The 27,452-nt window shown below is 40.2% G+C and overlaps 1 protein-coding gene across 1 annotated transcript; it reads right to left on the bottom strand.

Moving 5' to 3' along the window:
* Nucleotides 1-557: 557 nt before the first annotated feature.
* desi2 (desumoylating isopeptidase 2) lies at nucleotides 558-26,883 on the bottom strand. The gene is made up of 5 exons (XM_034184762.1): nucleotides 26,276-26,883; nucleotides 10,548-10,620; nucleotides 10,284-10,377; nucleotides 3,535-3,676; nucleotides 558-1,856 (listed from the first exon to the last, which is right to left on the bottom strand). The coding sequence occupies exons 1-5, from the start codon at nucleotides 26,312-26,314 to the stop codon at nucleotides 1,584-1,586; spliced, it is 621 nt and encodes a 206-aa protein (XP_034040653.1). The 5' UTR covers nucleotides 26,315-26,883; the 3' UTR covers nucleotides 558-1,583.
* Nucleotides 26,884-27,452: the final 569 nt, after the last annotated feature.

The raw sequence follows: 27,452 nt of genomic DNA, 5'->3' as shown, positions 1-27,452 counted from the left end.
ACTACTTTGTAAGAGATTCATTTTTTTACAAAACATCTCAATGTGCAATATTTTATTTTCCTGTAGAGCTGTCTTGTTTAATTACAGCGTAAATTTGTTGTGTCGTAGCCACAGAAAGTAAAAACAAGGACAATATGAATAATCAACACATGGCTCTAGTGGGTTACTAGTAGTAGTAGTACAACAATACACTGTTCATACATCATTATTACTACTGGGTTGTGTCATAGCAGCACAGTGTCGGCACACCACTGCAAGGAAATGATTTATACCTGTAACCACGCCTATTTGAAATACAACTCTTGCACCTGTAGCCACGTGCATGGCAGACAGATGGCTAGTTCTGCAGGTGGCGGTAGACTGGATGTCTGCCTGGGTGGTTGGATCATCGTGAGATTCCGTAGTGTGGTGGATGTGTCAGTATGCGGCACCACCAGATGATCTCTGACTTGACCTGATGTATTATTTCGAGAAACATAATTGAGTTTCTTTAACTAAACGACACGCAGATGGCTATGTCATTCCTCATGATGAGTTTTAATGTTTTGCAAGCCTAATTTTATTAGTATGTTATTTTGTAGGCTGCTGTAAAAATTCATCATGAACAATAACAGAATTCAGGGAAAAAAATAGCAAATTTCAACACAGCTCACACACAAAAAAAAAAAAAACAAAAAAAAAAAACTTGCATGTGCTCCCTCCAGTGGAGTGACAGTTTCTACAGTTCAAAGCCACAAGTTTCTCGAGTCCGACATGAAAACCACTTTCTGGCTGAGCACCAGTGAGTTTGAAAAATTTCGCCTGAATGTGGCATTCCGGAGTTCTCACTCTCTCCCGTCTTTATTAAGGAATGTTAGCAAACATCCTGCAAACACTTGCACATCAGATAGATTAGCTGCCAACAACCAGCCCCACCAGCCACGACAGACACGCTACGCGACGCTTCACACATCCACTGGACATTTGGATTTGTCAGCCTTTGGGTGTCAGCTGATGATGCAGCCACGTGGCGTGGATCTGCAGTCAGTGTACTTGTGTAAACTGTTCAGGGTTAAGTGCTGGTTAGACGTAAAGTTTCAACAACATGAACAACTAGAAACTTCAGTCGTCATTGAGCAAAGGTTGACCTGATTTCCACTTTTCAGCCAAGCCTCAAACATTCACCTTCTCTGGACGGGATCCTGGTTCCAGAGTCTTGCTGCTCCAAAGCTCTTTCTCTTCTTGCAACATGGGACTGAAACCACACACCAACAAATATTTGTGGGTGGCGCACAAATATTAGCAGACATTTTAGTGAAAAAACAAAACAAAAAAATAACCAGCGTGGTTTACATTTGCAAATCCATTTGGCCGGTAAAACAAAAGTAGCTCGGACAAAATGACAGTTTCCCACTTTTACGAGCAGACAGACTTTTTTCCATCTCCTTCTTTGTATCATTTTAAACATTTGGCTGACATTCCTAAAGCAGAACATGTTGTGGTACAGTGCTTTGCTCGAGGACATCTAGCTGTCGCTGGTCTCGTCGGTCAGCTCAGGCACAGATCCCGTGATCTGACAGGCCCTCCAGCAAATCGCTCAGCATCTACCGGCGGGGCTGGTACTGGGACTGGCGAGGCAGTGAGGAGGGGCTGGAGGAGGAAGGTATGCAGGGCGTCATGGAGGCCAGTGAGGCAGTGGCGGCGGCGTCCTCAGCCTCCTCCAGCTCGCCACCTCCGTGGAGCTCCTGACTGACGCTGGACTGTAAGGCAGCTGGGGTCAGCCACTCTCTGGGCAGGCAGCTCTGGAGGAATGGCACACAGGAGCTGAAGTAGGCCAGGCGGTTCACCCAACGAGGGATCTCCCTGCCACACAGGATCTGTGGGAGAGAGGGGGGACAACAGGAAGAGATTGTCAAAACCCCACCTAGCTCTATACCTTCCTTTGGCAGCAGGAAAGATAAAACACTCCCACCATGTGAAGCTGGAAAGCAGCAGGAATTGTTAAAGTAATTCTATATGTGGTAGTTTGTTTCTTCGACCCCATGTCCTTTTGTCTGAGTGCCAGTCGTTTTATCAGTTACTCTAAATAGGAAAGGAATGCATGTGGACATACAACATGCAGCCGCCTCCAGATAAAGCCCCACGCCCAGTGTCTTTTTCCCCTCCCAGAGTACTCCATTTTTTTCTGCTGCAGCTCTGAGCGCTTTTAAATTGAAAATCCTTCAACATAAAAAAGAAGAAAAAAAATGTGACATGGCATCACTTTTTCAGGCAACGAATTGGATGGAGTAAAACATGTCACTTTGTGATGGTAAAGCTGTGAACTGCGAAGGTTTTTGCTATGTCAACAGTCAGCTAATTTATCCAAGATGGCGTCCAAAATAGGGTTGTTCACTAAAACACCTTTAAACAACATAAACAAAAATATCACAGATATTCAACAATAAGGGTCTATTGGTGGCCATTTTGGACACCATCTTGGATAACTGGCTTGAGGCCAGTTTTCATTTTTGGGAACATCCTGATTGTGTTTTGGGGTCATCTAAGGAACCTAAAAAAGTTGGTTTGGTTTAGTCCTGGGTGGGGTGTGGGGGGGTGTAAAGGTAGTGGTCGTAGCTCCCCTAATTTCATTTTAACACTAACACTAACTGTTTACTGCAAGTGCTCTACAACTAAAAACGCACAGCGTACCTAGTTTTGCTTTTCAAAACTTCAAAGATTTTCACTCGAGGAGAACTGCTTTCATCAACCATTTCATTTTAATGAGGTTGTTGTTATCATGAGAAACAATTCCAGAGGCATCACTGCTGTCCTGTGCATGTTCCATGGTTGAGTTTGCCTTTGTGTGTCAGGGTGTTTGGCAGTATCAGCCTCTGTAACTGTGTGTTTTCCTCGTATCTGTACACTTCGTGTATCTGTATTTTGTGCTCGTCAGCTGGCTCTGCAGGTTTGGGCTTGTATCAGTGCGTCCTAATCCCCAGATGCAAACAGTTAAGACTCCCTGCTCATTACTCACACCAGCAAAATCCGATTTAGCCCGCCTCACTCACTCACTCACTCACTCACACACACACACACACACACACACACACACACACACACACACACACACACACACACACACACACACACACACACACACACACACACACTTGCGTTATACAATTTCAGTTTAACAGCAGTGTGTCACTGAGGTGTTACAGTCAAAGGTAAGCAGGAGGTCTGTATGTGAGAAGGTTCTCATGTGCCTGAGTTAAATCCATACTAAAGTATCTTGTAGCCATGTTCCCTGATGTCCTCCCCCATTATTTTGCAAAGGGAATAATGTTTGGCCATAATATTCATCATACTATTCGCTGCTTCACATCATTTTAAAAAGGAAGATTTCACTGTCTGCAGTTGGAGTGTACTAACATGAAGGACATACTTTAATGTTGACATTCAGGTTATTGGCTCCATTTTTAAAAAGTATAAATTCTGATCACGGAGGCGATGAGTTGTTGCCCCTGTAGGTGTTGTGTCAGAGTTAAATAAGTGCTTGTGCAGAGTGGTTACCTCAGACAGAGCGGAGGAGAAGTGGTTGCAGTTCTTGTGCATGAGGTGGTATGCGTTTCCTTTGTACTCCTTCCCCATCTCCTCCACTATCCGCTCCACATCGTCTTCTGTGAAATCTGTGCTGCCCAGGACGATGGCTTCTCTGTAGACAGAAGGCATGTTACTACATAGTAATAAACAGTGACAAAAAAAAGCAAAGAAAGAGGCTCCGTCTCAGTTTGAAATCAATAATCTTTCTTTAAACATGTAAAAACAAAAACGTTTTCATTTCATTTCACTCACTTCATTGACAGCTGCACAGTGTGGCTGGTTTTTAGAGGAAAAATTTAGTGGTTAGCAATATTGCCTCACAGCAAGAAGGTCATGGGATCGATTCCCACCTGTGGCTTTTCTGTGTGGAGTTTACATGTTCTCTCCGTGTTTGAGTGGGTTTCCTCCGGGTGATCCGGCTTCCTCCCACATCCAAAGACATGCAAGTTAGGTGGATTGGGCACTTTAAATTGTCTGTAGGTGTGTGGGTGTGAATGTGCTTGTTTGTCTATATGTGGCCCTGCGACAGACTGGCATCCTGTCCACGCCGCCTCACCCCCCCGACCCTTAATTGGAGTAAACAGTTGAAGATGAGTGTGTGTGTGTGTGAGTGAGTGAGTGAGTGTGTGAGTGAGGTTTGAAGCTCAAATGGGGTGATTCCAAGTATCACCATCTTGGCAGTGCCTGACTCTGCCTAACTCTTGGCCAACTCATAAATTTGGCAAATAGATAAAGAATAATTTGTTCCTGGTTGGAAAAAAATGAAGTCCAAACACCCACCTCCCAAATTTTAAGTTAGAAAACAAGTTAAATCCAACAGGCTAACTTGGGTTTGGGTCTTTTATTAACACTTTTTTCAAGGATTCAAAGGATTCAAAAGAATTTTATTGTCATATGCACAAAGGAACATGTTCCCTGCACAATGAAATGTGTCTACTGCATTTAAACTATCCTAATTGCCAGTTAGGAGCAGAAGTCGCCATTAGGCGCCCGGGGGACTTGGGACTTGGTTTGTGGACTTGGTTGTGGTTTTGATCATTTAAATCATACTGAATTTTCAGTCAATGGAAATTCTGAAGCACAGTGCTGCCAAAAATGATATGTACCCTTGAGATTTTACACATTTGAATTTTGTAATGACATCAAATGAGTAAGTCCTTTCATCTTTTCCCTTTTAACTCAGGTTCACCACAGGGGATTTGATATGGTTCTGCATGTTGATTTGGCAGGAGTTTCACACTGGATGTCCTTCCTCATGCAACTTCACATTACATGGAGAATGGGCACAGATGGTCTTGAACCGGGAACCTTCTGCTTTGAAAGCAAGTACACCAACCACTTAGCCATTTAATCAAATAAATAATTCAGGTTTCTTTGTATTAAAATTTCCAAAATAACGCACGTTAAATTACAAGTGAAAGCTAATCTCTACAAAATGGTGTAAATGTAATAAAAATATTAAAAAGTTGAAAACAATGACATGCATACATTTCTTTAAGTATAACAACGAAAACATCACTTTTAGAGCCAGCTTTCTTGGGACAAGTCAGGGGATGGATACATGAACATTTTCTAGGGCTGGATACATGAACATTTCCAAGTTGCGGAATATGTGTTGTACTTCATTTACACCAATCTTTAACAAATACAATCAACATGGCCCTGAACGGTGAATCTGTCTGGGCGGAGGCAGTTCTCAAAAACTAAATGAACTTGCAAAAAGGAGACTACTGAGACAAGCCACCAAGACCCTATGATACCTCTGAAGGAGATATCTGCCTCTGCGTTTGAGTGGAGAAACTGTGCATAGCGCAACTTTTGTCTGTTGCATCAACAGTTGTTCAACTTCATGGTGGAGTGGAAATGGGAAAGATGTTCTTCTGAAGACATGAAATTTCAGCAACAGTTTGCAGATATGACCCGTTTTTATTGTATGAAAATCTTTCTCTGCTCCACTCCACAATGAGTGAAACGGAGATGTGTATTAAGTTGCCTGTAATTCCCCAAATAGTCATTTTATTAAACACCTATAATTACAGATAAAACTTTACACTTAATTTCAAATCCATTGTGGTGACACACAGTCAGAATTTACAGTAGTGTTCAGAATAATAGTAGTGCTATGTGACTAAAAAGATTAATCCAGGTTTTGAGTATATTTCTTATTGTTACATGGGAAACAAGGTACCAGTAGATTCAGTAGATTCTCACAAATCCAAGACCAAGCATTCATGATATGCACACTCTTAAGGCTATGAAAATGGGCTATTAGTAAAAAAAAAAAAAAGTAGAAAAGGGGGTGTTCACAATAATAGTAGTGTGGCATTCAGTCAGTGAGTTCGTCAATTTTGTGGAACAAACAGGTGTGAATCAGGTGTCCCCTATTTAAGGATGAAGCCAGCACCTGTTGAACATGCTTTTCTCTTTGAAAGCCTGAGGAAAATGGGACTTTCAAGACATTGTTCAGAAGAACAGCGTAATTTGATTAAAACGTTGATTGGAGAGGGGAAAACTTATACGCAGGTGCAAAAAATTATAGGCTGTTCATCTACAATGATCTCCAATGCTTTAAAATGGACAAATAAACCAGAGACGCATGGAAGAAAACGGAAAACAACCATCAAAATGGATAGAAGAATAACCAGAATGGCAAAGGTTCACCCATTGATCAGCTCCAGGATGATCAAAGACAGTCTGGAGTTACCTGTAAGTGCTGTGACAGTTAGAAGACGCCTGTGTGAAGCTAATTTATTTGCAAGAATCCCCCGCAAAGTCCCTCTGTTAAATAATAGACATGTGCAGAAGAGGTTACAATTTGCCAAAGAACACATCAACTGGCCTAAAGAGAAATGGAGGAATATGTTGTGGACTGATGAGAGTAAAATTGTTCTTTTTGGGTCCAAGGGCCGCAGACAGTTTGTGAGACGACCCCCAAACTCTGAATTCAAGCCACAGTGAAGTATGGTGGTGCAAGCATCATGATATGGGCATGTTTCTCCTACTATGGTGTTGGGCCTATATATCACATACCAGGTATCATGGATCAGTTTGGATATGTCAAAATACTTGAAGAGGTCATGCTGCCTTATGCTGAAGAGGACATGCTCTTGAAATTTGACAATCACCCCAGGCACACTAGTAAAGCAAAATCTTGGTTCCAAACCAACAAAATGAATGTTTTGGAGTGGCCTGCCCAATCCCCGGACCTAAATCCAATTGAGAACTTGTGGGGTGACATCAAAAAAGCTGTTTCTGAAGCAAAACCAAGAAATGTGAATGAATTAATTGTGGAATGTTGTTAAAGAATCTTGGAGGGGAATAACAGCTGAAAGGTGCCACAAGTTGGTTGACTCCATGCCTCGCAGATGTGAAGAAATCATGAAAAACTGTTATACAACTAAATACTAGTTTAGTGATTCACAGGATTGCTAAAAAAGCAGTTTGAACATAATAGTTTTGAGTTTGTAGCGTCAACAGCAGATGCTACTATTATTGTGAACACCCCCTTTTCTACTGTGTTTTTTTTTTACTAATAGCCCAATTTCATAGCCTTAAGAGTGTGCATATCATGAATGCTTGGTCTTGTTGGATTTGTGAGAATCTACTGAATCTACTGGTACCTTGTTTCCCATGTAACAATAAGAAATATACTCAAAACCTGGATTAATCTTTTTACTCACATAGCACTACTATTATTCTGAACACTACTGTACATAAACTGTGTCACTGTCCAAATACTAATGAACTTGACTATGTTTAATTAAATACTAGATATTTGACTGTTTTCCAATATTTTTTAAACATTTCAGGGTAATTAAATGCATCCAAATCTTTTGCCAAGCCCTTTTTATTGAGTTTATGGGTAACTATATGCAAAATAGGCTCACTGGTGATTTTAAAACTGACCACAGATGTGAATGCCAGAAATAATGTGTGTCTGTATGTCTGCACAATGGACTGGCAATCCATCCAGGGGGGTACCCTGTTTCTCACCCAGGCCATACTAAGATAGTTTCCAGTAATCCAGTAACCCTAAATGGGAAATGCTGGGAAGTGGAGGGATATATGCCCAATTACATCCTTATTAAATTATTGTGTATTTAATCTCATTCTATTCTTTAAAGTAATGGTGTAGGATTTAAGGGTGTTTTTTCACAGAAATGGAAGACACCATTCACGACTGTTTATTTGTGCATAAGTACACAAGAATGAACCAATGTGCTTCTATATGTTTATAATAACTCATTCATAACTACATGGGAGTGGGCACCCTCATGGAGGCGCCATGTTGCTAAAGTAGACCAAAAGAGCACACTTAGTCCAGCTTTCACATTTTACTGTATGTCCAGAAGACTTAAAGGACATGTTGCACATTATTATTGTCACGGTTAGCAACACAATATCAAAGTATTCATGATTGTAAGTCTATCCGTGCACACGCAATAATAATTAGTGGTCGCTGATGCATTTTATTAATTATCCCTCTCACTCGGCGAGTCAGCAGTGCATTCCCGGAAACACATCTTACTCAGCATTTCTCGCCATCTCTCAGCATGTGACGTACATTTTAGCAAAGGCAGAAACACGCAGGCTTTGTGTGAAATGCAGAATCAGGCATATTGCTCATCGTAAGAGAAGGCAAAGGAGCATAACCGTGAAGGGAAGCAAAACTGTGAGCGGTGACTGCATAATGCAATCTGCAGCTGCATCACTCAATGACACTAAAGCCTACACACTGTAGCTTTAAAGTCTATTTGCCAAACCAATAAGCTGTCACAGCTTCAGCCTCTTTACACCCAGTCAGGGTATTTCATGGAAAGAAAATCTGCAGGTAATGATTTTAAGTGATTCCAGTGTGAGAGAGAGAGAGAGTTTGGAATCTCTGGTGTCACAGTGGACAATGAGACATTTGACCCTGATCAACCGTACATGGGCCAGTGACTTTCACAGAAATACTGTGTGTGAGTGCGCGCGCATCAGGAAGAGTCTGTCGAAAGCCACAGGGCAAATCAACTAGAGCAGAAGTAACACGTGACAGTCCTGGTTAGACACACACACTGGACTCATAGGAAATACACAAGCACATTGAACAGAGTGTGTTTTCCTCACCACCCAAACACACACAAATACAACCGCAGTCAAAGTTAGAGGGTGTGCATTTTACAGAACACCCACTTCTGTTAACTCCAAACAGTCCTCTGATTTCACAGTTATATTAACAAAACACTTTTAGCAGCAGGTCTTGAAGGCTTGTTTACATCACTAAAACGTGTAAACAAAGCAGAAGATCATTATAGGAAAAAAATATGCAGATTTTTCATTGCGAGAATGAACTCTTCCACTGTTTAGGGCCCCTTCACACATAGTACGCATAAGTACAACTCAGGGCGACTCATGGTGAAACAGTTCATGTGAACGAACCATGAAAACATCGTGCTGACGGGCAGGCGTGCACAATCCCGGTGCGACGGTTCGTGCATGAACACAGTGCTAGCAGCTGGAGCATTTGGAGCCACATCGCGGCGCTGCTGTGGAATAAATAAAAAATAAAACCAGCTGGTACCTATGGAACCACATCGTGCCACTGCTTGGGAAAATGCCACCCAAGGGATTTGAGTGTGCACTTTACTGATTGCCAGCTCAAAACCTTACCATTGAACTACCGTCGCTGGCCTTTAAACAGTGTGGGAAAATGCCTGAAATCGACAAAGAGATGGCCGTATTAAAAAAAAAATAAATAAAACCACACACCATAAAAAAACGCCCTCTTCTTAAGTATGAACCATCTGTTCCTCTGTAGATGACTCACAGTCACAGATGTACAGTCATAAAATGACATTAATGAAGCAGGGCACTGTTATCATGTCCACATCTACTGGTCTGGTGTGTCCAGCTGGCCCCGTGCGTGTCCATGTGGAACAGAGCTCACGTGGGTGACGTAATATTCAGCTCACTCTCAGCCCATCACAACAGCGATATGTTTTTATGTATGTCCACGTGAAGACAGCAAGCAGACACACACGTGTGTTTCCCAGCCGTGACGACCAGAACCAGAGATCCAAGAGCAACTGCTGTGGGCGGACACACCCCCTGTCAGTTCAGCGCACACACCATCTGTACATCCATATATCAGCAGCTCATGCAGCCCACCCCCCCTGGCATGGATGAGGGGGGGAGGCACCACGCGTGATTCACACACACAGCACATGTGTGTGCGAGGGGAGCAGACACTCTGGCACCTCACATGTGTGTTGCTGTTTTGCAAAGTCACACTCATGGGGGCACTGAGACAAACGTCACATGCAGCTCGACAGCGATTGCCTGCTAAGTATTTTTGTGATGATAGTATGAATGGCCACACATTTTCTAAGTGCCATGCGAGTGGTGTCAGATGTTCGTGTGTGTCAGCTGGAATTTAGCCGACACCTGCCATGAGAGAGTTTGATGGGCTCTCACAGCGCACATTCTGTCTTTCAGCCACTGGTGTGCGCAAATAGTTGTAGCAACAGGTGAACGAAGCGTTTGAGGCAGCTACAAATTTACATGTTTTGCATATGAATCCTGCTTCATGTGCACTTCAATCAAATTTGCATTATGTGTGAAAATGAATATTAAATGAGTTTATGTAAAATTTTTTTAAAGAGAAACAAAGTTAAAAAGTGACCCAATCAAGAAGAAAAGGTTACAGTACCATAAGCACCAAAGTATGTAACACTTACTTGAACTTAAAGGTCTCACCAAGTTCTGTGGAGTCACCTGGTGTAATCTCAAATATCCCTGAGAATGGGTACGGGTGCCCACCATAGGCAAACTCTAAACACACACACAATCAAAATACTGTTATACTGTGAATAAACATTCAAAAGAAAAGCTAACAGGTGAAGTAACCACCATGTCTTGAATGTAAAACAGTATATTTTCTGAAACTCCATCCTCAGACAGTTGAACTGATACAGGCGGTGTCTTATTCCAGAATACTTTACCTCTTCCATAGATCTCGATCCCTGAGTGAAAGACTCCGATGCCAAGAGAGCTGGTGAACTCATTGATCCAATACTGAAAAAAGAAAAACATAGACAGAATGAGAGTTTTTAAATCCATTCAGCATTACATTTGCTGTGAAATCTACTACATCCTCTGGAGTCTGCACTGTGAACACGCTTACTGAGTGATCTGGACACTGCAAATTTCCTTGTGCTGTGTGGTCAGATATAGAAATGATAGAAGTGTCAGAAGTAGTGTCAAGCAAATTCAAGAAAATGAGTTATTTGTAGTAGCTTTACACATTTTGCTCACAACCTGTGACGGTAAAGCAGAAAACAGCAAACCTACGCAGCAGCTCTAGATTTACTCACTGGTTAGTTTCTCAGTTTGATAGTAGAGCTGCAACAATTAATCAGTTACTAATCAACTACTAAATTAATTGACAACTATTCTGATAATCAAGCCGCCTGTCTTTTTTTTCTCCAAATTCAGCATCTTAAATGTGAATTTTATCTGCTTTATTTTACTTTTTTTTTTCTTTTTCTTTTTTTTTACTCATCTCTGTCAGTAAACCAAATATTTTTAGGGCTAAAGGCAAAACATCTTGGGCTCTAGAAAACAGTCATCATTACTTTTCATCTTTTTCTGATATTTTATAGATCTAAATTCATTCATTTATTGAGAAAACAATACCCATATTAACTGGTAACGAAAAAAAATCATTAGTTGCCGTCTTATTTCACAGTGTACATTTTGAACAGTTTTTTTTATAATAATTATTTTATCAAAACTTTCCACTTTTCTCAGTTTCTCCCACCATTGTGCAGACCTCCTAGCTGTGCAGTTTTAGCTCTGTGGGCTGCCAGGCCTGTACAATGATCTATGAAAATATCAAGTCTTGATCTATTATCCAATACTACCAATATTACAGTGAAACAGATATATTTTGGGGGTCTGGTATCAAAACAGATACATTTTCAAAACACCTAACCACTCAGTATGCATTGTTACACCTTTAAATAGGGTCATCTGATTTTGTATCACGTTAATATGAGAAACCGACAGAAGCAAACATCACCCTATGGCAACGGTTTAAAATACCCCCCCCCCCCCCCCCCCCCAAAAAAAAAGAACAAAGACACCTTACAAGTGGGATGCCTTACATACATTGAATGTAGTATGTGGGAATACTCTTATTTCCAGTGCACAGCACAGATCCAAAAAATGCAACCCCTATAGAGTCAATTTAGCACTAAATTGGTCCAGTCCAATGACAAAATACACTCCCAGTGTTTGCTACAAACAGGAGCAACATTATTGACACAAAATTTTCATTTATATCCAACACCCATTTACAAGTACAAGGTACAAGTGAGAAGCTTGACTATCGGGGAGAGGATTCTGTGTACAGCCGCTGCTTCTTCTTCGCATCGAAAGCAACCAGCTGAGGTGGTTCGGGCAGCTAGTAAGGATGCCCCCTGATCCTCTCCCTAGGGAGGTGTTCCAACCACGTCCAAATGGGAGAAGGCCCTGGGAAAGACACAGGATGCGCACGAAGTGGGCCGTTTGGATACTCAAACAGCTCATCTCAGGAAGTGTGGGATGAGCTGTTTGGTCTGCTGCCACTGCGACACAGATAAGTGGTAAATAAATCAATGAATTGTTCTGTGCAGAAGTTGTAGTCATACATCGCTACTGCCAGTTCTTCCCTCTATACCATTTAATGGTTTCAATGCAAAGCATATAGTAAAAAAAGAAAAATGAAAAAAGAAAAAAAGAAAAGTCATTTCCTTTGACTTTTTGCATTATGTTCCGAATCAAACAGGAATTGAGGAGATTCAACAGGTTTTGAAAGCACATGGAGCTTTCCGGATGCACTGTAGTTCATCTGTTCTTTTGTAGTATGGTGCACATTTATGCATAAATCAACAGGAGGAGGCTAATGGAGCTAATAATGCAGGAAAAAGCTATTTTTGAGCCTTGCGGTCCCCAGGAGCAGAATGCCACTTTCTCTCTCCCCCTTTTACTCAGTGCAGAAATAAGAGTCTTATTACTTTAAAGCTCATTTAAACCTGCCTCCTCCAAAGAGCACAGAAAAGGCTGAGGGTGAGACACTGCCCATTCACAGTTATTTAAGAGCAAGTATCACCCGTAAGAGTTGTAATATACGTGTGTGTGTGTGTGTGTGTGTGTTAGCAGCCCTGACAAACTGCTTATGAGGTACCATACACTAATTACTAAGTACATAAATATTTGGAAATTGCCTCATCACACTCAGCTTGCTGGGTGACATACACAGGTAGACAAGCATTTGGACAAGTGGACATGTCCACTTACATACAGCTGACTTTTACATATGAAATATGCAAAAATGTCTTTCTTTAAAGGACAGTAAAAAGCACATAAGGCTGAAATGATGACTCGAGCAACTCAAATAATTTGATTAGAAAAAATGTGGCTTTGTTTAATTCCTGTCACCAAAGTTCTTCTATTAAAAAAGTCTCTGCCATCACTATCACACCTATTCTACTCGACAGGCCGGAGAATCATTTTGGGATTACTGGGCGTGCCCTTGCATGGTTGACATCATACCTGACCTGTCATTCTCACTGTGTTTTGTACAACACTACCTCTGACCTTTGTGACATGAAATTTGCGGTCCGTCCGTCTTAGGCCCCCTGCTTTTCTCCCTTTATATAGCACCCCTTGGCCTCATATTGCCGCGTTTAGGGATTACCGTTCATTGCTATGCTGATGATACTCAGTTATACATGCCGATAACTGACGGTAATCTCATCCACATAAAATCCTTAGAAGATTGCCTTGCATCAGTGAGAAGCTGGATGTCTAGCAATTTCCTACTTTTAAACCCTGACAAGACTGATATGATGGTTCTTGGTCCAGTGAGACATTGGCATCAATCTGACCAGCTAATGCTTAGCCTAGGCTTGTGTATCATACATCACACTGACAAACTGTGGAACCTTAGGAGTAATTTCTGATCCTATGTTGTCCTTTGACCTCCATATTAGAGATATTACGAGGACTGCTTTCTTCCACCTGTGAAATATAGCGAAGATTCATCCCATCCTTTCTATGGCTGATGCTGAGACCCTCATTTGTTTCTTTTAGATTAGACTACTGCAATGTTCTATTTTCTGGTTTATCGCAGTGCAGCATTAGGGGTCTCCAATTATTTCAAAATGCTGCTGCCAGAGTTTTGACAGGAAGCGGAAAGTTTCACCACTTTACACCCATTTTGGCATCTCTTCACTGGCTTCCTGTCCCGGTGGCATCAGATTTTAAAGTTCTGTTACTAAAGCCTGGTTCCCACCGAATAATAATCCATGAATAATGAGCCACGCATGGATGTGTCAGCAATTTTTCGAAGAATAACCCACGTTTTCATCTATCACGTATCTGCTACTAAGGTGCCTCTATGTGGCTCTCTGTACACCGCATGAGTCACGTTGCAGCCTCTAGTGAGCCACGACCGTCCTGTCATTAGAGCCTCAAATGGCTTGCATCAACCACACAGTGCCATGATAGCTCTATGATAACGTGATGTTGGTGCACGTTTAGGCATGAGTTTGGTCCAAACCTCCAGCCCTCCCACACCTGGTCCCTTTAAAGTGTGGGTTTTCTATTCACAGACTCACAGCAGCATTTAAAGATGCCATATTTTTTAAAATGTAGTCCAAACATAGACGCTCCAGTACATTCCTGGCTTTAAACACACACACACCGTGATCCCACTTTTAATTTTGTGTTCATCTGTTTATTTCTGCAAAATCGCTCATTTGCGCATGCTGCTGTTCTCCACTCCTGGACAACCGCCTCTGTGCTCCTCACTGGCTTCCTTTCCATCCGTGGCTTGCTGGCTTTATTTTTTCCCTGGCTTTAAACACAATCATTTTCACACCGTGATCCCACTTTTAACTTTGTGTTCGTCTGTTTATTTCTGCAAAATCACTCTTTTGTGCGCGGTGCCGTTCTGCATACACAATGAGGTGGCCGCTTTAATTACATACACCTGTGGATCACTTAAAAAAAAAATTCTTTATTTCTTCCGCAGCTTACCAGTCACTGTGATACAACTTTTAACTTTGTGTCATGTCATCGTAGATCCTTCAAACTTGGCTGTATCCACTGTGGCGACCCTAAGCAAACCAGGAGTAGCCGAAAGGACAACAAGTGCATTACAATTTCCTTTGTAGGTTCCTATTTTTGCTTGACTAACCCTATATAACAAATAATGCTGTAAAATCTTATTCCTCCTTTCCTTTGGTATTTGCCAATATTTCTTTTTTCCCCCCAACCAAACTCTCCTTTTTGAGGGGTGTGTCACACCACATATACAAACTGATTCACATCCAACTACAGCTACAGATCCTCCAGTTGGATCTTTGCAACATGAGCAATAATGAGTGCACTAATTGAGAATTAGTCCAACTAAAAGATGTGATCATTTTATAAAGAAAACTGACTGAGAAAATACAAACTGTTCTTGAGCTTAGCATGCATTGAAGGAAAAGACAAATGAGGGAAATTAAACTGCCATCAGCCACAACCTGAACGGCTTCATTTTTAGTCATGTTAACAAATGTTTTCTGCTCCACTGGCCACACAGACTTTGCAATTCCAAACCTTGGACGCGAAAAGCATGCTTTGGTAACGTAAACAGAGTTGAGCTTACTTTAGTCACCGTTCCTGCACAGACGAGAGAAAGAATTGATGTGGAAATGATCAGGGACTGCATTAGGGTAATTCTTAGACTACGGGCACTTATTATGTCCTTTGATCATATTGTATGAAAAACAGAAAAAAGGGGAAATTTCACACTTTTATAGTTATCTTTACAATGAAAGTGTGTTAAGAAATTTGTTCTAGTAGTCTATGATGACTTTTTCACCTTTTTTCAGCATCATTATATGCAAATATTGCCGTTTTGTGCTTGTCCCACACCCAGACTTTTGATCCTCAATGATAAAAATGAATGGTAAAGAAACATTTTTTCTAATGTTTTAAAATATCTCTGAATAAAATATCAGTAAAATAATCAAAACATAATTGGGGTATTCAGTGTCATACAACTGTTGTGATTTTTTTTAAACAAAATGTAGTTGTCCCACACTATTGCCGTAATTTCCACCACAACACTGTAATGTCCCTTTAAACAGTGTGTATGAGATTGTTTGGGTAGTTTCTATGGAGATAAACAGTGACATCAGAGCACATGTATATAGCGCCAAATCACAACAAACAGCTCCCCAAGGCGCTTTATATTGTAAGGCAATGGTGTGGTGGAAATTACATTTACAAGGCCAATAGTGCCCGTAGTTAATCAACCATTAAGTGCTGCAAGAGCCCAATGACATACAGCCATTTATTTTGACTGTGACATGTCCACAATCACAACTGAGTTTTCTACTTTCATTTATCAGTCTGAAAATAAGCTTTGGTGGCCACCAGATCTACACCTTGGATGTGTAAAAAGAAACTGACAACCTCATTTCATGCTACATGCAACTTAAAAACCACGTGTAGAGAAAGAGAGAAGGAAGAAGTGTCTGGCTCAGCGAAAATCATACAAAATGCTTTTCATAAGGCTGTGTGGGCTTGTGTTTGTGTTAGATCATGACTGCTGTGAAACAATTAGAAAGTACTGATTTATTTCTGATTTTGTATATTTCTGTGCAAAAATTATGTTTCTCTCACTGACAGCCACACCTGCTCCTAATTTCCATCATCATTACAGCAGCCAAAGACCATGCAGCAGCTGTGAGGCAGGTTCCTAGGTTATCACAAAATCAAAACAACAAAGTCCATTTTTATATATTTATTTATTGCCCCAGTGCATTAAAATTAATCACATTTTTGTCATTTTTTTCCCCTCATTAGATGCCTTTTTAAACGGAGAAGTGTACACGTTGATAGCATTTATTGCCTTTGAACTGTGAACAAAGTGGTGGGAGTGGACTCATTCATCCATTCAATGATCTCCTTACTCACTGCATTTTACAGAGCACATGCATAGGTTTTGGAAAGGCCAAGCAGAGGATGCTGTTAGCTACCCAGAAGCAGTGCTGCATGATTTTATTTTTTAAATCCTGGCACATGTGAGACGTTACGCTGTTAAACACAATACCCTCACACATTCTCACTCTCTGCGTCAAGAGAGGTGGTGTGCAGATAATGTCGTCTCATTAGAGCAGTGTGCTAAAGCACTCAGAGCTGCCCAGGAAATCCACTTAGCACAAGCGGAAGCTGGACAGCGGGGAGGACCAGACAGAATGGAAATTAGCAGTGGAACAATGGTGGGGGGGCATTTTCCTGTCTGCACCAATGATTCCTGACGCCAAAATAAAATTTTTTTTTTTTTCGTTTTTTAAGCAGAGTATCTTGTTCAAGTACAGGTAAATTCACACAGTGCCAAAAAGTGACAGTCGTGATGTCATAATACAGTCCCACAGCCACTGCCATTCACTAGAGAGTGGCAAACGAAAAGAGTCTGTGCACTTTACTATGCATCTGTGATGCCTTCACCTTGATCTGAGCTATAAAGTTTCCTTCCCCTTGCTAATGCTGCGTTTACACATAGGCAGGACGCATTATGAATGCCATATCTGCGTCATTCTTAGCACATTCCTGACATTCTTAATGTGACTTAACGCATCTGAATAAGTTTCTTAATAGTGTGTGATATTCGTGATTTTTGTGGAGCATGTTTTTGGCTGTTAAAAAAAAAATCTTCCAGGAATGTCACGTACCACCCTCATTTCGCCTCATGTCGTGGAGTTCGCCACTGAGCGTGCTGATCCGTCTTAATTAGTGGTGATCCTTAATGGTGATCCTGACGTGCGCACAATTCAACCCTGCTGCACCGCATTCAGTTTCATTGCTGCAGTATGCTGAAGAAGGACAGTGATGCCAAGTCGGCTAAAATTTTTGTTTTAGCCGACTTTTAGCTGACTTTTGTTTTAGGCACATGCAGCTACTGCTGCATGTGCCTGATGTTTGGGAAAATGAGCGAGACGAGAGCCGCGTGGAGCCACACATCTGGCTCTCTCCATCTCCTCCTCTTCTCTGTGCCACTCCATGGCACAGAGCCCAACTAAGCATGCAGTCACAAAGTTCTGCTGTGGATTTTGAGGAGCAAACTGGAGTGATCTGAACTGTTCAGCAGCTGATGGATGAATATAGGTGTGTGTGTGGAGACAATTCGCCTCATTCACAATGTGACAGAATGATACGCTGTTACGCACAATAGCGCTGAACATTATTCTTGACCGTGTGTAATGGTTCCTGATAATTCGCCAGCAACACGTGCCATTAATCTTAACATGTGGTAACAGGTTTCAGCAGTTCCTGAGGACACCTGATACCTCTGCCTCGAATCATCACATTCATGATCAGCGGCCAAGAATGAATACTTCGTCGCATTCGTGACTTGTCGTTATGTGTAAATGCAGCATTAGGAAACAATCACTCATCTAGTTAGTAAGCCAGGAAATAAGACTGATCAGTCCAACAAACGACTTTTTCTACTCCAGACAGTTCAACATGTTGCAGCAGGAAAAGCACCTAATCATCTTAATCACCAAGGAATCTGTCCCATAAGGATGAGTGGGGTGAATAAATTATATTTTTGTCTTTCAAACTAAATTGTTTGAGTTTAATTGATGTTGTTAAGGCTGTGACAGTCTGCAGCAATAATGGGCTTGTTTTTGAAGCCGTGGTTGCTCATTTGTCTCGTGAGATTTGGCAACTGTATTTGGTGTCCACGTCTCTCAGCCACACAGTGAAAGGCACCAGGACCCTAAAGACTTCGACTTCATTCTCCTGCAAAGATATGAGCATCCCCAAACACCTCTGTCTTACAACCTCATGAGTCCATGAACTCTACCGAGCTGTCTCTCAGTCTCAAAGGCAAGAATCCACAGATAAAAATGTCACTGCAAAGATAATTGAGTATCTCTACAAGTTCAACACGGTGGCGACATGCAGATACACCACTGATGGCCGAGACCAAGAAGTCACGGAAAGCCTGGACTTTAGTCTTTATCAAGAACCCAAACACTCCAATTAACCACTCATATTCTCAAGGACTGCAATCAGGGTTTCCATATATTTTGCAAAGAACACAACATCATTGACAAGGTGAAAGTAAACATTCCCTTTCCAACAAGAACTAGCTGTTGCTGGTTTCCATAACCCAACTCAACACTAAATACTGCATATTTGTGAAGATCACATATCTCACTTTCAACAAGGAGTTGAAAACATATGCATTTTCTCACAATCAGGTGTACCAAGTGAAAAAAGGATGCTAGCTTTTTTCTGAATTTTCCCAAATACTTTTAATGTTTGACAGTATTTTGTATACTCCTTATACCTACAACTTACTGTCCCTGAAAACCACATGTTGATATCGTTTGTCTAATTTTTTGTCTCTATTTTCAGGTGAAATCAGCATTTTGTTGCAGCTGAAAAATATATTACAGATAAATGTAAATTTTTCCAGTGATATTTTTAACAATTTAATTTAAATATTGACAAATTATGTCATTCTAAATATAATTTCAGAAATATTTCAGTGAGTGGAGTCCTTCGTGTTTGTGATATGTGACTGCATAGGCAATGCCTTTTTTGCAAACAACTTCAGCTTTTTCTGTTATATAATACATTTTCATAACATTTCATCAAAATATAGCGCCATTGATCACATTTCTAATTGGTTATTTAGCTATTTGTAATTGATACATTGAAAACAAAATATTTTAAAGTTATGATTTTCAGATTTATAACCTTAGAATTGGAATATAATACACTCAACAAAAATATAAACGCAACACTTTTGGTTTTGCTCCCATTTTGTATGAGATGAACTCAAAGATCTAAAACTTTTTCCACATACACAATATCACCATTTCCCTCAAATATTGTTCACAAACCAGTCTAAATCTGTGATAGTGAGCACTTCTCCTTTGCTGAGATAATCCATCCCACCTCACAGGTGTGCCATACCAAGATGCTGATTAGACACCATGATTAGTGCACAGGTGTGCCTTAGACTGCCCACAATAAAAGGCCACTCTGAAAGGTGCAGTTTTGTTTTATTGGGGGGGATACCAGTCAGTATCTTGTGTGACCACCATTTGCCTCATGCAGTGCAACACATCTCCTTCGCATCATCCGTGAAGAGAACACCTCTCCAACGTGCCAAATGCCAGCGAATGTGAGCATTTGCCCACTCAAGTCGGTTACGACGACGAACTGGAGTCAGGTCGAGACCCCAATGAGGATGACGAGCATGCAGATGAGCTTCCCTGAGACGGTTTCTGACAGTTTGTGCAGAAATTCTTTGGTTATGCAAACCGATTGTTCCAGCAGCTGTCTGAGTGGCTGGTCTCAGACGATCTTGGAGGTGAACATGCTGGATGTGGAGGTCCTGGGCTGGTGTGGTTACACGTGGTCTGCGGTTGTGAGGCTGGTTGGATGTACTGCCAAATTCTCTGAAACGCCTTTGGAGACGGCTTATGGTAGAGACATGAACATTCAATACACGAGCAACAGCGCTGGTTGACATTCCTGCTGTCAGCATGCCAATTGCACGCTCCCTCAAATCTTGCGACATCTGTGGCATTGTGCTGTGTGATAAAACTGCACCTTTCAGAGTGGCCTTTTATTGTGGGCAGTCTAAGGCACACCTGTGCACTAATTATGGTGTCTAATCAGCATCTTGGTATGGCACACCTGTGAGGTGGGATGGATTATCTCAGCAAAGGAGAAGTGCTCACTATCACAGATTTAGACTGGTTTGTGAACAATATTTGAGGGAAATGGTGATATTGTGTATGTGGAAAAAGTTTTAGATCTTTGAGTTCATCTCATACAAAATGGGAGCAAAACCAAAAGTGTTGCGTTTATATTTTTGTTGAGTGTATATAAGATATACCTTACTAAATTTTCATTAAGAAATGACACACCAAATTTGTCAGAAATATTCTGTGGTGGATGTAGACAATGCCTTCTGAAAGTAAATGTTTACTATTCTGATCCCTCTCAACATACATGGAATCCATTTGATTCCTCTCACAATGTTGTTGACACATGGGAAACATTTTGAAATACAGTTGTATGCAAACGTTTGGGCACCCCTGATCATTTTCATGATTTTCCTTTATAAATCATTGGTTGTCTGGATCAGAAATTTAAGTTAAATATATCGTAAAGGTGACAAACACACTGGTATTTGAAAAGTGAAATGAGATTTCTAGTATTTAAAATAAATTTTAAAAAAAAAATCACGATTCACAATCACAAATTTTCTTCACAATTAAAATGAGAAACACCATTAAACTGCCTTTTCATTTTAAAAAACGAAAGAGGTTCCTTCCTAAAGGTGCCCTGACACTTGCACGACTTTGATCCATGCATTGTTGGGAAGATCCCACCTGCTGTGTTCCCAGCTGGACGCCATGCTTTGTTCCATTGGATGCCACGTGTTGTGCGCTGGACGCTGCGTATATAAAATAATTATTTCGTAGGGGATTAATCATTTTCGACTATTCCAGCTGCCACGTTTCTCTGTCTCACGCACGCGTGCAATAAGGCAGATGAACGCATTGGAGCCATCTAAAAGGTAACTATTTGTAATGTTTATATTGTAACAGCTTGGTAAAACAGTTGCATGTCCTTTCCTACTTATGAGTAACTGTAAAATTATGCTTATGATAGATTTAACATCTCAGAATCGTTCAGATGAGCTGCGCTCTGATGCGGTGCACTGACGCAATCACTCGCACTCACACGCAGTGTTTTTCACTTGTTTGTGCAATGTTCATGTGAAGTTCACGTAATTAATGTGTGATGAAGATTTTGAACATCTAAAATTTTCTTTACGCACATGCACGAAGCTGCACACAGTTTACGCTCCTGCACGGGTCAAAGTCATGCAAGTGTCAGGAAGCATTAACAGGGCTTGATTACTTTCAGCACACATTTAAAAGAGAGTCGGGTCACACGAGTGACAGTCATGGTGTTACTTTTTTGAGCTTTTCCTCATGTCAGCTCCAGTTATGCTTACTTCAAGCAAATACGAGTATATATGATAATATATAATATAATCGTATATATATATGAATTAATGTCTTTATCAAACAGCAAAGAGTGCTGTCTAATGACACAAAGACCTGCGCTATAAAAACGCACAGGAAAAGACATTCATGTCCATGTATGTGCGGTGCAATACCATAACGTGTTTTTTTTTTTTTTTTTTAAGCTGGAACACCGCACTTTTGAATGAAGATGGAATTATTTTTTTTTCTCTATTTGGAAGAAACCTTATTTGGAATTAAAAGGACAGCTTTTAACAAGAAAACGAAAATTAATGGTGAGTAATTTTATAAATGTACTAAAAAAGGAGTTTAAATTACATTTAAATTAGGTTGTATATTCACCTCATATATGATTGTCTTTTCAGTGGCTTAAGGATGCGGCTTGAACTTATTAACAAAAACATTAATTAGCTCTTAGCTTCCAATGGCTAAAGCAGTGTTTTTATTGTAAATATATAAATGATACACCGGGTTTTCAAACATATTGCATGGTACTTTTACCTCACATATGATCGTCTGTTCAGTGACTGAAAGAAGCAGTTTACTCGCATTTTGTGCCCTTATAGTGACATTAAGTAACTTGTTAGTTCTTCTGCTTTACACATTTACCTTATCAATGAATAATACAGCGGTTTAAACCATATTGGTCTTATTGCATAATGTGATAAAGAAAAGTTAGACACATTTTTTGTTTCTCTTAAAGAGGCATTTTTGGACCAACGCGATTTATACTCCGGAAAATATGGTAGTATCCGTAGATAATGAAAAACATCCCAATTTCCAAGAACAACAGAAAAATCGTGTTCTTGTGCTCTAATATTTTATGATTAGTAAATGGACATACTGAACAGCAAGAAAAAGTGGGATTTACATGAATATATTACATTCTAAAAACTGTGGCAGCCATAAATGTGCAAGAAGCAAAGAGGAGAGAGAGAGAGAGAGAGAGAGAGAGAGAGAGAGAGAGAGAGAGAGAGAGAGAGAGAGAGAGAGAGAGAGCTCAAGTCTCAGTTTTAGAGAAGCAAGTCAAGTGAAAAGAGACAGTGACAAAGAAAAGGGGGGAAGGCAAAAAGAAAGAGAAAGGAGGTGGGTATGTCAAAAGAAAAGCATGACAGGAGCCAAAGAAATTCTGACAGAGGGAATATGGAAATGAAAGAACAGAAACCGGAAAAGCAAAGCAAATCCTTGTTGTACAAGAAACAGGCCTTTGTCCCAACTGTGAAATTACTTTTCCTGTTAATCATATCCAATCAGCTTCCCTCAGGCCTGTGATGATGACACACAAACCTCCAGCCAGAAAACAACAACAATGAATCTGACTCAGTCAGCAGCAGCAGCCATGAACAAAAGGCCTGTGCACAAAAATGTGGAGATATATTCAGCCAAAAATAAAAATATCATCTCCTAATATAGAGGAGAATTGGAAAGTCTAGAGATTATTCATGCTTATCATTTTTATGATGTGGAATGTGTGCAACATGCCCACAGAGTGAATTAATATATAGCAGTACATTTGTAAAAAATTCCACACTAAAGCACAATATGTTGGCATTGAAATTTTCAGTTTCAACTCGAATGTGGTGATACCAAACCAGAGCTGTTGGCCAAACTCCATTGTACCTGCATTAATGGTAAATGTCCATCAGGTGGAGATATTGCTCTATTTTAAGAACCTTGAGTAGAGGCTGTACTTGTGGGACACTGCCAATGACAAACAACCTGTTTATATTAGTAGATGTGAAGCATCCTCAGCAGGAACAGGTCCAAAACATGTTATTCCTATCTTGCAAATTGGAGACCAAAACGTCCACACTCAGTTTTGACCAAACATTTCTCAGTGTTCTCTGGAAATTTTACACTGACCTTCAAGTAAATCATTACAAAAAGATGTTTTGCATGTGTGGATGGAGAAAGAGACAGGGAGCATTTAAAACTTAAAAAGAGATGGCGTTACCGCAATACTGGATTATGGAGAGAGAGAGAGAGAGAGAGAGAAAAAAAAAAACACACCAACAACAAGTGCAATATTTGACAGGATGTACTCATCCATTGCCATGACTACTGGAATTACAGTGCACGTGACAGCCTCACTTGAATGACAGATATTGCGAGAAGACAAAACCCAGTAGTCGCAGTCCATCAGTTAATGGACACTGTCATTTTGCCATTGTGTTCTGCTGACATTCTTAAAATATCACTTAACTTTTGCACAATCAGTTATGGAACGCCAGCTATTGTTTTTCCTGAACAATTTCCACAAATTTGACTCCAAGCTCAGAGAAATCAGTTCAACAAAAAGAACAAATACACCTCCCAAACCCACCAGATGTGGGACAGTTTGTTGGATGTTGTTTAAAAGACCAAGGTCACTTTGGCGCCTCCCTGCAAGGAACCCAATCAAGTATGTTCTTTTGATTCAGGGTCCCCAGCTATTGAATTTTTTTTTTTTTTTTAGATATCACGCTTGGAAAAATTAACATTGGGTTTTCAGAACCTAGGTCACTAAAGAGCTGTGAAATACATCTTGCTCAGTGTTTAGGTTTTTATTCAAGGATTCACTCAGGACTATATATATATATATATATATATATATATATATATATATATATATATATATGGTGCTTACACAAATGATTACACTTCAAGTAAAATAGATAGCCATGAAGCACTCTGGATATATAATATGTTTTTTATGGAATTCAATAATGTTACACAAACACCCCCCTGTGAGAGTTTGGGGGGGGGGGGGGAATCCATTGTTGCTTTTGCAAGAATGAGACACAAAACCCCAACTGAGTTGCAGTTGTAGATTTTTTTTTCTAAGCAAAGTGCACATTACTCCAAAACAATGCCTGTTTTGCATAACCACAAAAGGACAATTCCCCTCTCTAAGCAAAGTTTGCCTGCCACAGGAAATTCATATCAATGATTCATTGAGAGATCAGTCAATGTCCAACTCAGCAGTGACTCAGGTCTGCATGGTGATGACACAGTGACTCAAATTCATCCAGTCACATTTGCTGTCAACATATTTCATCTCCAGTAGAAAACAGAGTACGTGAAACTTTTCACATCTACATGAAAACCATGGACAGTTTAGCCATAATTGACATTAAACAGCTACACTGGACTGGCTACTAACCGAAAACAAAAGTAAAAGTCATTCGTGATTGGAATCAACTATTAATGTTTTGTTAGTGCCACTGTTTGCAATACAGAAAAATCATAAAGCCAGTAAGAACCAATTTAATGAATTAACAATTTAATGAATGAATGAATTAACAATTTAATGAATTAACCATGATTTAATCTGTCAATCATTACCTACGCCAAGGACATAATAATATCGGTGTTTATTCATTTGTTATTTGGGGTTAGTTAAGCAAAAATAGGAACCTACAAAGGAAACTGTAATACACTGGTACTAGTTCTTCATTATGTCCACCAAGGACGTAATGAAATCACTGGCGTTTATTTTTCTGCTTGTCTGTCTGTTAACAGGATTACGTCAAAACTACATGGAAATTTTCACCACAGATACATATTAGCCCACAGAATGCTCCATTTGTGTCTGCTGCTGCTCTGAGCACTTTTAAATTGAAAATCCTTAGGCCATGGAAGACTCCATTATATTTTGGAGGTGATCTGGATTCTGGTTTGAGATTTCACTTCATATAGGCTTAGAAGGATTACTTAAAAAAAACACCAAATTTGCACCACAGACACATATTACGGCATGGAAGACTACTGCATTTTGGAGGTGATCTGGATTCTGGTTTGAGATTTCACTTCATATAGGCTTAGAAGGATTATGTCAAAACTACTTCATGGATTTTCACCAAATTTGCACCACAGAGAGATTGAGGCCATGGAAAACTCATAAGTTATCCTTTTATGAATTAAATATCAAATTGCAATATCTTAATCAGTCGACCCATTCTGGATCAGTATGCAATTATTGAAATGTGTTGTGGAATCTGGATCCATGTGAAGTCCGGGTCACAATGTGGATCACATATCTTTTTTTTTTTTTTTTTTGAGTCCTTGTCAACCCTTGGCAGACATCACAAAACTCGGACTGTCCTTGTTTTAGTAATCATTTAGTCTGTGAAATTACAGAAACGTCCTTCTTTGTGTCTAAAAAGCCCAAGCCTTCACACTGTATAACTGTATAACAAAAAACATTCTGCTGGATTTTGACAGCCAATCAAAACCAGAAATTACTGAATTGTGATTATCTAGGGAATTAGTAAAATTTGCTGGGTTACAGTGTGAGTAATTAGATATCCAAGTAATTTCAATCTCTACTTGTATCATTTTTGTATTATGGATTTAATTAGTTTGCTTGTCGCTGTGAACAGTGTGCTGAATGGAAAATAACCTTAAAACAGTTTGTAACATACCAGCTTCACACGTTTGTCGATAATCATAACAGATTAATCTTTTTTTTTTTTTTTTTTTAGAATTTTGTAATAGTTTGCCAACCCTGGAAGGCATTAGTCACATCCTGGCGTTAATATTAAAATGAAATTATTAAATATTTAGTTATCAAACAGCCAACTTTCGGGCCGCTGTGTACCTGGTTTATTTAGTTTATCATATCTTACCATATCGTAGACGTTTAGGATGATCGGCTCGTTTGCCATCACTGGCTTCTCTCTGGCTTTTCCTCCTCCCCGCCGCTGCGAGAAGCAAACTCTCGCCCTTTAAAAACAGACTTTACTCCACCTTAGTGCTCCCACTTTTCCGTTGACGATCGACGTGGATATTAAATCCCACTACCCCGTTAAAAAGACTTGTATTCCTTTGTTTTTTTCGTCCAGCATCTGAATGGCTTTGTCCAAATCGACCAGAGAGCAGCGGCGGACAGATGAACTACTCGTTTCTCAAAACCAACGGAGTCACTACGAGGTGAAAAAAACTGACTTCGCCAAAGGAGTTGTGTTTTCGCGAAAGCGACCTGGTATGTAAAAGTGGAAAACACATTTTCTCAAACGCCCTTATCAGTAAAATAACAAAATACTACGAAATTTTCATAATGAATCAAAACGAAGCTCTACCTTTAAGCTAACGGCGGCGCAAGCAGGATGCGAGTGGGCGAATCGAACGGAACGATGACTCCGGAATTGATTAAGCCACAATTGAGCATCATGGGAAACGTAGTTCACAAACTTGTTCACGTCTCTTTTCAAGCAAAGAAACCTAGTGTTTAAGTCTTTTGGCTCCATGGTTCAGGTTCATTAAAAAAAAAAAAAATAATAAATAAAATTCAATAATCATTTGTCAATTGTAATTACCTGTATCTTAACCCTTTTTGTGGTAAATTCATCCCAAATTACAGATTTTACAGCATTAACTCCACACCATAATAAATATGACACCCCTGGAACTTGACTGCCCACTGCCAAATTTTGACAAATCTATTTTAATATGCAGGACATACACTCACAGGTCTCTTTATTGGGTACACCTTGTTAGTGCCAGGTTGGACACCCTTTTTGCCTTTAAAACTGCCTTAATTCTTTGTAGCATAGGTTCAACAAGGTGTTAACAGTCTTCAGAGATGTTGGTCCATACTGATGTGATGGCATCAATATGGACTGCCTGATCAACCAGTCTGCCCATTCTCCTCTGAAGTCAACAAGGCATTTTCACCCACAACTGCCGCTCACTGGATGTCTTCTCTTTTCCAGACAATTCTCTGTAAATCCTAAAGATAGTTGGGTGTGAGTAGATCAGCAGTTTCTGAAATATTCAGACCAGCCCATCTGGCACCAACAACCA

Source organism: Thalassophryne amazonica, chromosome 13, assembly GCF_902500255.1.
Source record: "Thalassophryne amazonica chromosome 13, fThaAma1.1, whole genome shotgun sequence".
NCBI lineage: Eukaryota > Metazoa > Chordata > Actinopteri > Batrachoidiformes > Batrachoididae > Thalassophryne > Thalassophryne amazonica.
The sequence above is the reverse complement of the archived record's forward strand: the minus strand, read 5'-3'. Positions and strand labels throughout refer to the sequence as shown.

Bases quoted from the DNA above. Each gene is read 5' to 3' on its own strand.
- desi2 (XM_034184762.1), bottom strand. From the start codon at position 26,314: ATGGCAAACGAGCCGATCATCCTAAACGTCTACGATATG. The intron at 10,621-26,275 runs GTAAGATATGAT...TTCTTTTTTCAG, and splicing joins TCCTAAACGTCTACGATATG to TATTGGATCAATGAGTTCAC. The intron at 10,378-10,547 runs GTAAAGTATTCT...GTGTGTGTTTAG, and splicing joins GATCGAGATCTATGGAAGAG to AGTTTGCCTATGGTGGGCAC.